Consider the following 13,379-nt stretch of genomic DNA (forward strand, 5'->3'; position numbering starts at 1 on the left):
CCCCCACGAGGTCCTGCTCTGCTCAGACCTTTTGAGCTTCGTCTACTACCCTCCACTTCTCTCCCACCGCTCATCTGACCTGAGACAGGCGTGCAGGCAGTTTGTTGGGAAGTGATCCCAGAAAACTGGGGAAGGAGTGGGGCTGAGAGGAACAGGCAAGGCAGCCGGTAGAACATGCAAGTGGGGGGCACTTACCCAACCAGGGTACCTCCTCTCACTGGCTGAGGGCTGCGGGGCGGGTGGGGGTGTCCCTCTGCAGCCCTTCCCACTTGCCCTGGATTCTGCAGCCAGAACGAAGCCCTCAGGGGCTGGCGGTGAGCATCCTTTCCTTAGAGGTGAGTGCTAATGGGGTGTGGGCGCCGGCAGTGTGGACCACACTGCCAATCCCAGGGGCACTCCTCTGGTCTACCCCTGGCCCCATTGGGCTGTGAGAGCCTCTGTTACCGCCCTAGCACCACACACACACTAGTGAGTGTTAGTTAACAGTGGACTCCAACAGTGCATGGGAGGAATCCTTGGGAAGTCGAGCCTGAAGCTGTGAAAGCAGGTGAGGTGGCTGCAGGCAGAATGCAGGAAAAGACCAAAAATTAAAACTGCAGTAGCAGCCGATCTCTCGTTTATTGAAAACTAAGTGCCAGGCACTGGGCCAGCGATTTACACAGCGTCTCATTTGCTCCCAGCAACAAATCTATGAAGCACAGCACGTTCAATTATCATCTTAATTTTTCAGAGGAGGTTTACCGAGGTTGCTAAAGATGCAAACCCAGCTCTGCCTGCCTTCCAAAACATTGCTCTCAGGCTCTGGACTGAGCAAATAAAAGAGGAGGGGCCCAGATGCGCAGTAGCCTAAGTACTACCCCCTCAAACATACGCACTGCAGCTCTGTGAGGGCCGGCGGGGCCATGTCCATCCTCCCGGGTCATCAGCCCCCCGCGAAGCACTGAATGAATGCTTATCCACGATCACGCAGGGACCCGAGTGGCGCCCCCTTCCCCGTGCCTTCCACGGATCCACAAGGCTCCGGCGGGGGTGGGGGGGAGCTCCAAGACCGCGTCCCGCACAAAGCCCAGGCCCACCCGGTGGTTTCAGACAGATCTCATTCGGTTCAAGTCCAGAGATGCGGTGGGGTTGAGCGGGGAGGGGGTTACCCCAGCCATGAAGCCCACTGCAGCCGAGCACGCTACTTGGGGAGGCACCGGGAGCAATCCCAGTACGCCAGATGGGGCGGCCTGCAGCCGCGCCGGCGTAGGCTTGAGCGCGCGCGCGCGCGGGTCGGGACATTTTCCTCCGGTCGTAGCCCCCTCCGCAGCGAGTCTGGCCGCGCGCCCGGCGCCCCCCACCGGGCTTCCAAGCGCCTCTTCGGGGCGGCGATGAAAACTCGCGAAGACTGGAGCTGCGAAAAGGCGGGCAAAGTTCCCTTTGATAAGTTATGAATGGGGAGGCAGTGTTCTCAGAACTCATTGTTAAAACCGCGGAGCCGTAGCCTCGGCCCGCGCGCGGCCAATCAGGGCCCGCAGGCTATTTTGAAATCGCTCCGGCCCCAGCCAACGGGCTCGTGCGGGGCGGAGCCGGCGCCGGCGCCGGCCAATGGGCGCGGCTCTATGCTAAGAAGCCGGGGGCCGGGCCGCCGCCTGTCAGCGGGTTAAAGATGGAGCCGGCGGCCGGAGGGCGCCACGAGGTGCGGGGTGGTCCCAGGGGTAGGCTCGGGCGGACGGCCGCCCAGACCTCTCTCCGCCACCTCCCGAGACCTGCCGCGGCCCGGGGGGAGGAAGGGGCGTCAGCCGCGTGAGTAGCTGGGTCCGAGGTGGGAGCGCGGGGCTGGGCGGCCCTCTCCCGCCGGGGTGGGGGGGTGGTTTGGAGGGGCGCAGCCCAACATCCCGGGCGCCCCGCTCTGAGCAGGGGACCACAGAGGGCCGGGAAGCCTCCTCGTCCCTCCTCTCTGGGCCGCCGGGCAGGGACAGAATGAGGGGCCCAAGCTGGGCGCCAGGAGCCAGGGGCCGGGGCCGGGGGCCTGAGTTGGCGGGGGGCGCGCCGGCCCGGAGTTGGGGGGGGGGGTCACCCTTCTTTTCTCCGAGGCGCGGGCCGGGCAAGCGCGCAGGGTCGTCAGGCTGTATCCACCCTCGCCCCAGGCTCCAGTGGGCTTCTGCCCGCACAGGAGCACGGGTCCCTCTCCTTTGTGTGTGCGCCGTATCCACGGTCCGCTCCCGCTCAGGTGCTGGAGCCGCCCCTCTGTCTGGGGTCGCATACCCACGGCTCTCCGGAGGGTGCCGGGGAAGGTCTGGCTCCTCTGGGGGTCCTGGGACCCCAAGGACGGCAGCCCCCCGGTGAGATTCCTTCCGCGCCCCGCTGTCTAGGAATGGGCCCCTAGCCCCACCCACCCAGGGTTCAGCTTGCTTCCCGCCCTGCGTGTACCGGGGGCGGTGGGAGTCCCTCCTGCTGGCCGCAGGTGCTCTGACGATGTTGCACTACTGTGCTTTGAGGAGCAGTGCAATGATATTGTCAAAGCATCTGGGACCAGCCTTGGAGACCCCTTCCCCCACACTGCCACTTCCCTTCCCCAGGCCGGGCCCCCGGACCTGCACGCCCTCCCCTCCCCCTGCCCAGTGCGCTCCCTTCTCCATGGAAACTTGAGATCCTGGCCAGGCCTGGGCCTCTGGGGTCAGAGGGCACCCTTCCCCCAGGCAGAGGCCCCGCCCCAGTGGGCCTGCATTCCGGGTCTCAGATCCAGGCCGACCACCGGGAGAGGCGCTGGCAGGCCTGCCTGACACTCTTTCCCTGTTGCACTACTGTGCGCCCCTGGGAAGCAGTGCAATGATGAAAGGGCATCGGTCAGGCCCCGCCCACCACCCACAGCGCCCTGGCAGGGGGTCCGGCCGCCTCACTCCACTAACCAGAAAGGAGGCACAGGTGCGGAGCTGGGCCTGCGGGCCCTCCATTGGAGGATCAGAACGGCAGAGCTGGGAGGTTCTCTCCCAACCTCTCCATCTAGGTTGTGGCTGGACAGGGGGTGGGGCAGACTCAGAAAAGCTGTGGTTTGAAGAGGATCTTTGCAACCAACTCCCAGGTAAGACTGAGGGCTCAAGGTTTGGTCAGGACCCTGTGGACAAAGAGGCCCACTGCTTTGCCCGGAGGGTCTGCCTGGGCCTGGCTCAGACCCAGCTTCACCTGCACGGACTTCCTGGGGGGTGCCCTGAGCCTGGCCCTCCTGGCATGCCTGGGGAGAACCTTCTGGGTCCTCCACAGGAGCAGTGCTAGCTGGGGTGGACGGTGGGCTCGGGAAGTGGAGCCCCGTGCCCTCCACCCAGGCCCACGTGTTCTCTTACAGGAACGTGTGCTGCCCTGAGCCTGCAGGAGGGACGGTGAGGTGCCCAGCATCCCACCCGGACAGCTGGAATCGGGGGCACTGGAGCCGACCTGCCACGGAGATTGGCCCCAGGCGTGCCTGCAGGGCCCCCTCAGCATCAGGACCAGACACAAAGGATTTTCATGTGCCCAGTGGCAGCTTTTCAAGCCTGTCTCCTTGAGAGGGGGCCCATTCGTGTCTGAAGGGGCCTTTGGGAGGACCCTTCATCAGTGGCTGTGCCCGGAGGGACAGTGACTTCACCCCCTGCCCTGGGGTAGAATCCCTGGCACCCTGGGTAGGATGAGGGGCAATGACACCTGCTCGTCTACCTCCTAGGCCTGACCCCTTGGGGTTCCTCCACCCCAGGATCACCTGACTCAGGCCCCCCTTGCTCCTGTGCAGACTCTATACCCCATGGCCAAACACGCCATGCAGCTGTTTCCTGCCTTTGCTGGGAACTCAGGGCTCTGCTCAAATGTCCCCTCCTAAGGAAAGTCTTCCTTGGGCTCCAGGGCGCCCAGTGTTCCTCCACCAGGGCCTGTCACATTTCCACCTGTGGCTGAAGCCCTCTTTAGACCAGGAGCCCCTGAAAGCAGCAAACATTTCATTTTTGGCAGTGCTCAACACGGCATACTTTTAAAAATCCAAAGAAACATATAAAGCGTGAAGTATTATCAGCATAAACATGAAGGGGATGTTAACCAAGGGCCTGCCTGACCTCTCAGAGGATGCTTGTCCTGGTATTAAAGAAGCACGTACTATGTATTTTAGAGTCAAGTCCTTAAGTCACAGGTGGCCGGCCAGGCAACAGAATGGAGATTTGGAGGCAGGTGTATCTGAGTCTGTCTGCAGCCCTATGCAAGATACACAGGCCACAGCTTCTCCTTCCTTGGAGGAGGGAGACCTCAAAGTGGGAGGAAGTGAAGGCCACCTCCTGTGTTGGGAACAGCTGGGGCTGGTGGTTTGGAGGTTTGGTGGTAGGAGATGAAAAAAATCTCAAGATCTTGGGGCTGACAGGAGGGGACAGGAACACAGCACTCCAGGGAGCACCCCCCCCCCGAATCACAGACTGGAATGGATGGTGGTGGTGGCCCCTGGCAGGTGGGAGAGGGAAAGTGAGAAGCAGGCTGTGGAGGGGAGGAGCTGCAGTTTCTGATGTACCGAGTGTGAGATGCCCAGGAAACATCCCCCCGGGGACACGTACATGTGGGTCAGGGTCCCAGGGAACTTGGGGTTCAGTCAGTTCCGGGTTGAGACTAAGGAGCGGGTAAGATGTCCAAGAAGGGATGGTGAAGACCCTCCTGGAGGGGACAGAGGCTGGAGAGGAAGTCCAGAGAGAAGGTGGAAACTCCGGGGCTACAGGATTTGTGGGCAGAGAAAAGTCTCCGGGGCATTGACGTCCCTCAGGTCCCCCCAGACCCTGAGGAGGGGAGCAGCCAGGATGTGAGGGGCCTGGAGGCAGCCCAGGTCCGAGGGTCTCAAAGAGATTGCGAGAGGTGGCTGGCCAGGAGCGGGGTGGGCCTAGTCTGGGTGCAGCGGTGCGCGCCCCGTCGAAGCCTGAGGGCGCATGCGCGGAGCGCGGGCATTGTCACGTGCTGCCGTCCAGCTCGCGGTCTCCTGGGAGTGGCCGGAGCGGTCCGGGCGGCGGCGCGCGCGGTGGCTGGGGGACAGCGGTGCGTCCCGGGCCGAGCCCCGAAGGGCAATCGAGTTCCGGCCCTCGGGGCGGAGTGGGGGGCGGGGGCCGCCCCTCCTCTCCCGGGGAGGGTGGGCTGGGTGCGCTCAGACCCGGGGAGTCCCGACTGGATGGTGGCGGAGCTGCAACACTCGGGGGGCTTCCCTGTCTCTCGGGGCGGGTGGGGTGGGCGCGCCCAGACCCGGGGGACCCCGCCCCGACAGCCGCTCGGTCCCCAGGCAGCCGAGCCGCCGAAGCCCTCGAGGATGGAGGTCCTGGACGAGTTCGACAGCGAGTTCCCCCAGACTGTGACCTTCTGCCAGCTCATCTCCGAGGAGGACTTTGAGACGCAGGCGGCGACCTACACGGAGCGCGCGCTGCGCCGCCTCTTCCGTAGCCTCGACCGCAACCCGGCGCTGGCCGAGCGCGTGGTGCGCAAGGGCAAGCAGGCCGAGTGCGAGCGGCGCGGGCTCCTCTCCTTCCTCTGGGTGCGGCCGGTCGGGAGGGGTCGGGGCGGCCCAGGGTGGGGGGCGGCCGGGGGCGCCGGCGTCCCCACCCCTGCCCCGGCGTGGGCGGCGTGGTGGGGGCTTCCCAGAGGCCGCGGCTCAGGCATCTGGCTTCCTCACCCCTGCCTCGCCTGCGGCCCTCGCAGGCCAAGGCGTCGTGTGCGGTCCAGGGGGAGCTGAACTGCTGTAACAGCATGGGCGCCCTGGAGATGCACCAGCGCTTGGAACAGCTGAAGAGACGCATCCACCGCGTGCACCTCTACTCCCAGGGTGAGCCCACCGCGCGCTGCGCCGGCCCGCCTGACTCACACCTCCCCGCGGGGCCACAGCGGGCTTTCCACGCCGGCTTGGTCAGTCAGGACCCCTGGAGGCCCGCACACTGTTTGGGTGGGAGGCAAATTCGTGTTCACATGGGGACAGGTGAGGGTGGAGCTGGAAGGTGGCCGCGTTCACTGCGACACCGGGAAGGCAACTGAGGAAGAGGCCACTCTGTTGACACCCCCTATGTGGTGGGGTGACCTCGCTTTACCCCCGTGCACTGGACTGAAGAACTGTGTTGTCCTTTGGGGAACCCACTCAGTTTGTGTCCCTTGTCGGGGTCCCCGGTGTATTTGCCTGTTCCCCTCTGCCTGTGTGTCTTGGACGGTTGCTCTGAAGCTGTGAGGAGGTTTGGATCTGGTCCTTGGGTGTGTCCATGTTCAGGGTTGTACGGTGAACACCTTTGTTGCGTGTCAGAGGCCCTGGCTCACCTGGGCAGGGGTGGGGGTAGTCCCACGGCACTCTTTCATCCAACAGCTGACCCACACAGCATGTGTAGCTCTCATGACAGCCTCCCAAGGTATTCAGTTCAGTTCAGTCGCTCAGTCGTGTCCGACTCTTTGCGACCCCGTGAACCGCAGCACGCCAGGCCTCCCTGTCCATCACCAACTCCCGGAGTCCACGCAAACCCATGTCCATCGAGTCGGTGATGCCATTCCCACCATCTCATCCTCTGTCGTCCCCTTCTCCTCCTGCCCTCAATCTTTCCCAGCATCAGGGTCTTTTCCAGTGAGTCAGTTCTTCGCATCAGGTGACCAAAGTATTGGAGTTTCAGCTTCAGCATCAGTCCTTCCAATGAACACCCAGGACTGATCTCCCCTAGGATGGACTGGTTGGATCTCCTTGCAGTCCAAGGGACTCTCAAGAGTCTTCTCCAACACCACAGTTCAAAAGCATCAATCCTTCAGCTTTCTTTATAGTCCAACTCTCACATCCATTCATGACCACTGGAAAAACCATAACCTTGACTAGACGGACCTTTGTTGGCAAAGTAATGTCTCTGCTTTTTTTTTTTGTTTGTTTTATGCCTCTGCTTTTTAATATGCCGTCTAGGTTGGTCATAACTTTCCTTCCAAGGAGCAAGCGTCTTTTAATTTCATGGCTGCAATCACCATCTGCAGTGATTTTGGAACCCAGAAAAATGAAGTCAGCCACTGTTTCCACTGGTTCCCCATCTGTTTGCCATGAAGTGATGGGACCAGATGCCATGATCTTAGTTTTCTGAATGTGGAGCTTTAAGCCAACTTTTTCACTCTCCTCTGTCACTTTCATCAAGAGGCTTTTTAGTTCTTCTTCAGTCTCTGCCATAAGGGTGGCGTCATCTGCATATCTGAGGTTACTGATATTTCTCCCGGCAATCTTGATTCCAGCTTGTGCTTCATCCAGCCCAGCATTTCTCATGATGTACTCTTCATATAAGTTAAATAAGCAGGGTGACAATATACAGCCTTGACTTACTCCTTTTCCTATTTGGAACCAGTCTTTTGTTCCATGTCCAGTTCTAACTGTTGCTTCCTGACCTGCATACAGGTTTCTCAAGAGGCAGGTCAGGTAGTCTGGTATGCCCATCTCAGAATCATGGCGTTATTTATCCCTGTTTTATTTTTATTTTTTATTTTTTTCCCCTGTTTTATAGAAGAGGAAATGGAGGCCCAGGGAGGTTGCCCAGCATATGTGGGCCACACAGGAGTGGTCGTGCTGAATGGGGACTCAGGCCAGGGTTGCTCCAGGTGCAGGCCCTCAGCCTCCCATCAGCACCCCCAGCAATGCTCATTCTCTCCGGAGGGCCTTGTTGACCTCTACTATGTTGATGGGCTCTAGATTTGAACAGTAGAAAGACCCAAACTCATGAGAACAGGGGAGAGGCGGGGGGAGGCCCCGGGTGTCTCCCTGAGCTCACTTCTGCAGGATTTCCTCCCCGTGGGCTCTCCCCCAGGATGACCCAGGGCTGGGTGGCATTAGTGGGCTCACTGTCCGGGGCCTGGACACCCCTCGGGGGTACTGGCAGACTCCACCGCGGGTGACTCCAGGGTGGGTGGCAGGCTAACCACGGTGGTGACAGTCTGCCGCTTCCCGTGGAATTCTGTCCTGGCACACAGCCTGGCGGGGCTCCGGCCTGTGCCTTGGGTGGTTTGGACTTCCCTGTGGGGCGGCCGAGGGGCCAGGGAGATGGCGCGAGTGGGTGCCTGTCGACGGTGGCCTTGGGCGTGGTCTCCCGGTGCCCTGTGTGGGCCTGTGTCTGCCCTCCCACACCTGGCCAGGCCTGGGGTGGGTGCTCACGGACGCCTCCTGACCTAGATGCCAAGAAGAGGAGGAGGAGGCGGAGACCAAAGAAACCGGAACGCGTCGTCTTGCGGGACCGCTCGACCTCCCCGTGCCTGCCCCCAGCCCTGCCGCTGCCCACACCACCGCTGCCGCTTGCCACCTCCACGGCCTCCACAGCGGCCGCGCCACCCGCTGTCTACACTATGCCCAGGGTCTTTGGCCCCTTCGCTCCGCTGCCCAGCACATCGGTCAGTGGTCCGCGGAGGGGCAGCCTCTGCACCCTGCTCAGAAGCACCCCAGCGATTCCCTGGCCCCATGGGAGAGGCTCCCAGAACGTTCTCTGCAGGCAGCAGTAGACAAGCGGATGATGAGGGCCGCTCTGCTGGCAGTGTTGGGTGGGGGATGCGCGGGACCACACCTGCCTGACCTCAGGGCGCTTGGCCGGACCTCCGGGCTCCCAGGGGATCCCCGCCGCCCACCTCGCCTCACGGGGGCCATCCTCCAGGCTGCCCTTGGAGTGCCTCTGCAGCGCCCTTCCTCCTTGGCCGCCCCTCCTGACTCCCACTTACCCGTCACCTGCCCCGAGGCAGGGCCAGGGCCGCCTCTGCTAGCTCCCAGGCCCCGTCCCCCTAACACCAAGCCCTGGCTGGCCGCCAGCATGACCTGACATGCTTGCCGATTGGCGGAAAGGCACAGCGTCCCCCTAGTTTCTGGAGAAGGGGCTTCTCTTCCTGAGGAGGACCCCACGCTTGTCCAGTTTCCTTTGTTTCCTGCAGCTGGAGAAAGTGGAAGTTTCGAGGTCTGAAGTGAAATTAAACTGGACTTGCCTGTCATCAAACCCAAAGAGGTGGGAGGATTTATTCGGGGTCCCAATCAGACTACAGAAGGGCTTAGGGGAACTTGCTCTTCTCTGGCCCATCCGGGATGCAGTCCTCCCTCTCAGATGTTCCTCCTGCATCCTGAGTGCTCCCTTCCCCTCATCCGCTCGTGCACGGCCCATGCCCCCCCGCACCGAGGCTGAGCCCCCTGCCTCACCCTGTCTTGCAGCCACATGGTCGACCTGACCCCCCTGGTCCTCAATCCCGGGGGCTTCCACTTCTCGTACCTGACCAGGAGCAGCGCGCACAAGCTCCACTTCCCCTGGTGAGTGTGCCCTGGGAGGAAGTGCAGGGTGATGGCCCCTCCCACTTCCGGGAGGTGCCCTAATGTCATCGGGGACCCTAAAGCTGGAGAGCGGCTGCCCCTTCCTAGTGCTTGTAATGGTGGGAAAGCGGAACCAAACTGCCCGGGGCCCAACATAAAGGCAGCGATTCCATCCGCTGGGGGCAGCCCTGAGATTGATCTATACGTGGTTCTGCAAATCAGGTGTTTCCTGAATGTGTGGCTTTCTTTTATTTTAAATTAGCTCTTTTTGTGAAGTATTTCCCATGTCATTGAGATTGCAGCTTCATTACGTTAGGGGGCTTTTCTGTTTGTTTTTAAACAGCTTTTCTGGGGTATTATTCACAGTGCATATAATTCACCCATTTAAAGTAATACCAGTGCCGGGAATTCCTGGTGGGCCAGTGGTTAGGATTCGGTACTGCAGGGCCCAGGGTCAATGCCTGGTTCAGGGAACTAATCCCACAAGCTGCCTGGTGTGGCAAAAAAAAAACCCAAAAAAAACCCAAGACCCCCCAAAGCCTAGAAACTCACCAGTAGTAAATGCAGGACACCCACCCCAGTGTGTGGACGGAGCATCATTCACTCGACTACCCTCGTGAGCTGAAATCCTCCCTTAGTGGGGACAGTTCTCCGCATCCTGTCACGTGCTGCTCTCTGAGCGAGCTGTGCTGCCTCCTGGTGCCATCACCAAAAATGGGTTGTTTTTGTATTTTAAAAGTTTACAAAAGCAGAACATATTCTATGGGAAAAAGTTCTCAATACAGAAATGAATACATAAAATACGAGAGTCCCAATACATTGGTTGCTTTTGTAAATCAAGGCAGGCTCCCACCGCAGCTTGCCCTGATGGCTATTTGGATCGTCTCCGGGTTTACACAGTCACAAACATTGCTGCGATGGACAGCTTTGAGCAAACATCTCACTCGAGGGGTTTCCAGCGGCCGGAATGTAGCGAGACCATCACACGGCCTGGGTTCCGTGGTGTGTTCTTCTGCTGGCCCTGTGTGCGCCTCCTGAATCCAAACCCATGTCTTCTGTGTCTCCTGCACAGGACCTCAGTCTGTAGTAGCCCTGCCGCCCCCGAGGAGATGCCGTCCTCGTCTGTGAAGGCTTCCATCTTCACCCCGCCTGTCCTGCTCAAGTTCCAGCCTGTGCCCAGACCCAAAGATGACTCAGAGAATGACCCTGGCAGCACAGAGTCTGTGCCCCACCAGAGGGACCAGTCACCTCTTCTGTGCAGACCACAGCCAGAGGATGAATAAATCCCCCTGCTGGTGTCTTCCCAGTGCCATGCCCTCACCTGCGCCTGACCCAGGATCTCAGCCCTGGGCACTCTCAAAGAGCAGTGGGTGAGGGGGGCTGCCTGTGCCGTAGTGACTCTGTGACCCCTTTGGGCCTCACTTGATCCCACTGAGTTACAAGACTACCAGTTTTTGCTATGCCTGGCCCCCAAACACAAGCCTTAGAAACAGTGGTCTGTTCCCCCCATGGGACGACAATGAGCCAGTGAGTCGGTTTCCAACTTGGCGCCTCCCTAAAGAGTTTCAAAGACATGTGACTCTGATCACCTTGCACGCTGACCTTAAAATCACCCTGCATGTGGGATGTGAGTCCTCACGAAGTGCCTGACGATGCTGGCGGGTAGAGTAGGTGGTGCTTGAGCCCTTACGTATGCCCTGCACCTTGCTTGGGGCTTCCCAGGTGGCGCTGGTGGTAAAGAGCCTGCCTGTCAATGCAGGAGACGCAAGGGATACCGGTTCCATCCCTGGACTGGGCAGATCCCCTAGATGAGGGCATGGCAACCCACTCCAGTATTCTTGCCTAGAGAACCCCATAGACAGAGGAGCCTGGCGGGCTGCGGTCCACGGGGTTGAAGAGAGTCAGACACAACTGAAGTGACAGCTCACAGCACGCATGCGCCTTGCTTGTGCTTGGAGAGAGCGGACAAGCAGCTGGGATCCTGGCTCGTAGGGAGGTTACGTCTCACCCTGCAGAGAGGGGGAGAGAGTGTTTGTGTGCACGTGTTTGGTAAGCCAGTACACAGACAGATTAGCACAGGATTACAAGCGGTGACAAGCCCTTGAGGGAGTTGAGATGGAGCTGTATGGGGTGACTGGCTGTGCTGGGGTCCAGCCTTGGCAGGATCCAGGGGGTACCCTCAGGATGAACGGCGTCGGCGAGAGAGAGAGAGAGTGAAGACACGTGGGACCAGCCCTCATAGGGCCAAGTCTCAGGATGACGAGAGAGAGAGTGACCAGACGGGGGTGTTTGCAGGGTCTGGCAGGGTCTGGCAATGCTTTCTTTTTTACCGTAGCTTTTATACCCCGAGTTAGTACATTTCTAAGGGGAAGATAGTTTAACATTCTGTAAGCTTGTCCTTCACAAAACCAGGGTGTTTTCTGCATACTTCTTTGTTTATGAGGGTCTTGTACATTATCTTCTGGCCTTGGGGCCTATTAACATTTTATGCAGGTCAGGTGAATGTAAACCTATTTTCTGTTTCTATGGTGACCTTAACTGAAAGGTAGCAGTCTCCTAGGGCAACAGTACAGAGCAGAAGTATAACCTTGTTAACACAAAAATTAATCCTTCTGCAGAAGTTGTCAGTTGCGTTTATCTAAGAAGTTTACCCCCACACAGACTCTGCGGCTTCAGTGAGGCAGCCTCTGCCTAGCACTCCTGGCTGACAATTAACAACCATCTCATTTTTACCACACTAGGGCTAAGCTCTTATTTCTCTAGATCTTTAACTATATTAACAATGGTTTCTATAACACAACCTTAGCACATTAAAGGCAAAAACACAGCAAGCAAAACACAGCAAGCAAATGTTAACCCAATAGCTACTTTTAGAATAATTTTTCTTATGTTTTCTAATAGGACTTCCTCACCCCCCCGAAGGGCTCTATGTTTACTAGGGCCTTTATATGATCAGGTTCTTTATGCTATTTTATGATTAGGGTATTATGAACAATCATGCATATTAGTACCAAGGGCATAAATGCATTTGCCAAACAAACTAAAATACCAGCAAAGGAGTTTAAATTAAAACCCTCCTTTCACCCTGGATAATCTCATAAAATACCATACCTGGGAAACTTAATGATTAAAGTTCTAAATTGATTCTTATTTGGGAAGAGATCAGGGAAGGCCTTCTGCCTGTGTCACAGAAATTAGGGAGTAGTCTATTGAGGCAGGCATCAGAAAGACAGATATCATCTTCAAGGTGAGCAACGGGGGCAGCTTTTTGAAATCCCTGAAAACCTGATCTGCCTTGCCTGTCAGGCTGTCTCCTCGTGACCTTGTCATGGGTGGGATCTCGTGAGCTGGCCTTTTCGAAACCCCTGAAAACCTGATCCGCCTTGCCCGTCAGGCTTTCTCCTCATGGCCTTGTCATGGGTAGGGTCTTGTGTGTTGGCTCCCGGCATGGCTGGATAGTGGTATTCTGAGGAGAGCAGACCCTAGAGGGGGAAGAGAATTCTGCTTTAGCAGACATGTTGAATTCGAGTTCACTGGATGCCCGATTAGAGGGCAGAAGTCAGGAGTGCTCGCCATTTAGTGTTGGGAAGCAAGGGATACAGGCGTTTAAAGCGACGAGCCCCGGCGAGATCACCCTGTGCTTGAGTGTAGAGAGAGGTCTGAGGCTTGGCCCGGGGCACCCCAACGCGGAGGTCTGGCGGAGGGAAGAGGCTGAAGGGATCATGAGGCCTTTGGACCTAAGGGCTTGATGGCTACCTGCCCCTGGGCCGCCCAGGAGAGGGGGCCTGCAGGGGCTGGGGTCCGGGTGAGCGGTGAGAGAGCGGATAGCGAATGTGGGTGTCCATCTGGAGGTGTCGGCCTGGGGCAGAGATGGGGCGAGGCCCGGGGGCCTTAGTGGCTCCGAGCGGAAGACCTGAGAAGCCAGGCCAGACCAGGGCGGGTTTGGGAGGGGATGGCGTTGAGCCGGGGCCAGGCAGGCAGGCTAGGTAGGCGGTGCACAGAGAGGTGCAGGGACGAAGACACTTCGACGCCGAGGGTATTCGCCTCAGAGCGCAGGAAGCCTCGGCGCCTGGCGGGCGTGCGCTCAGGGTGGGGGCGGGGGCAAACAGGGACCACAGTTCCCGGCGTACCC

General features: G+C 59.0%; 2 protein-coding genes across 4 annotated transcripts; one reads left to right on the plus strand and one right to left on the minus strand.

The window, feature by feature from the left end:
• Positions 1-1,504: 1,504 nt before the first annotated feature.
• Positions 1,505-2,936, minus strand: LOC122695674 (proline-rich proteoglycan 2-like). The gene is made up of 3 exons (XM_043905786.1): positions 2,892-2,936; positions 1,726-2,402; positions 1,505-1,631 (listed from the first exon to the last, which is right to left on the minus strand). Exons 1-3 carry the CDS (start codon positions 2,934-2,936, stop codon positions 1,505-1,507), a joined length of 849 nt encoding a protein of 282 aa, XP_043761721.1.
• LOC122693586 lies at positions 1,634-10,554 on the plus strand. Of its 3 annotated transcripts, none has more exons than XM_043901120.1 (8): positions 1,634-1,785; positions 3,326-5,016; positions 5,255-5,503; positions 5,668-5,791; positions 8,138-8,352; positions 8,881-8,951; positions 9,152-9,247; positions 10,320-10,554. In XM_043901120.1, exons 3-8 carry the CDS (start codon positions 5,282-5,284, stop codon positions 10,528-10,530), a joined length of 939 nt encoding a protein of 312 aa, XP_043757055.1. In that variant the 5' UTR covers positions 1,634-1,785; positions 3,326-5,016; positions 5,255-5,281; the 3' UTR covers positions 10,531-10,554. The 3 variants fall into 3 exon arrangements, with proteins under 3 accessions (XP_043757055.1, XP_043757056.1, XP_043757057.1); XM_043901121.1 differs by having other exon boundaries at positions 5,255-5,446; XM_043901122.1 differs by lacking the exon at positions 8,881-8,951.
• The last annotated feature ends 2,825 nt before the right edge of the window (positions 10,555-13,379 follow it).

Source organism: Cervus elaphus, chromosome 5 (assembly GCF_910594005.1).
Source record: "Cervus elaphus chromosome 5, mCerEla1.1, whole genome shotgun sequence".
NCBI classification, from domain to species: Eukaryota; Metazoa; Chordata; class Mammalia; order Artiodactyla; family Cervidae; genus Cervus; species Cervus elaphus.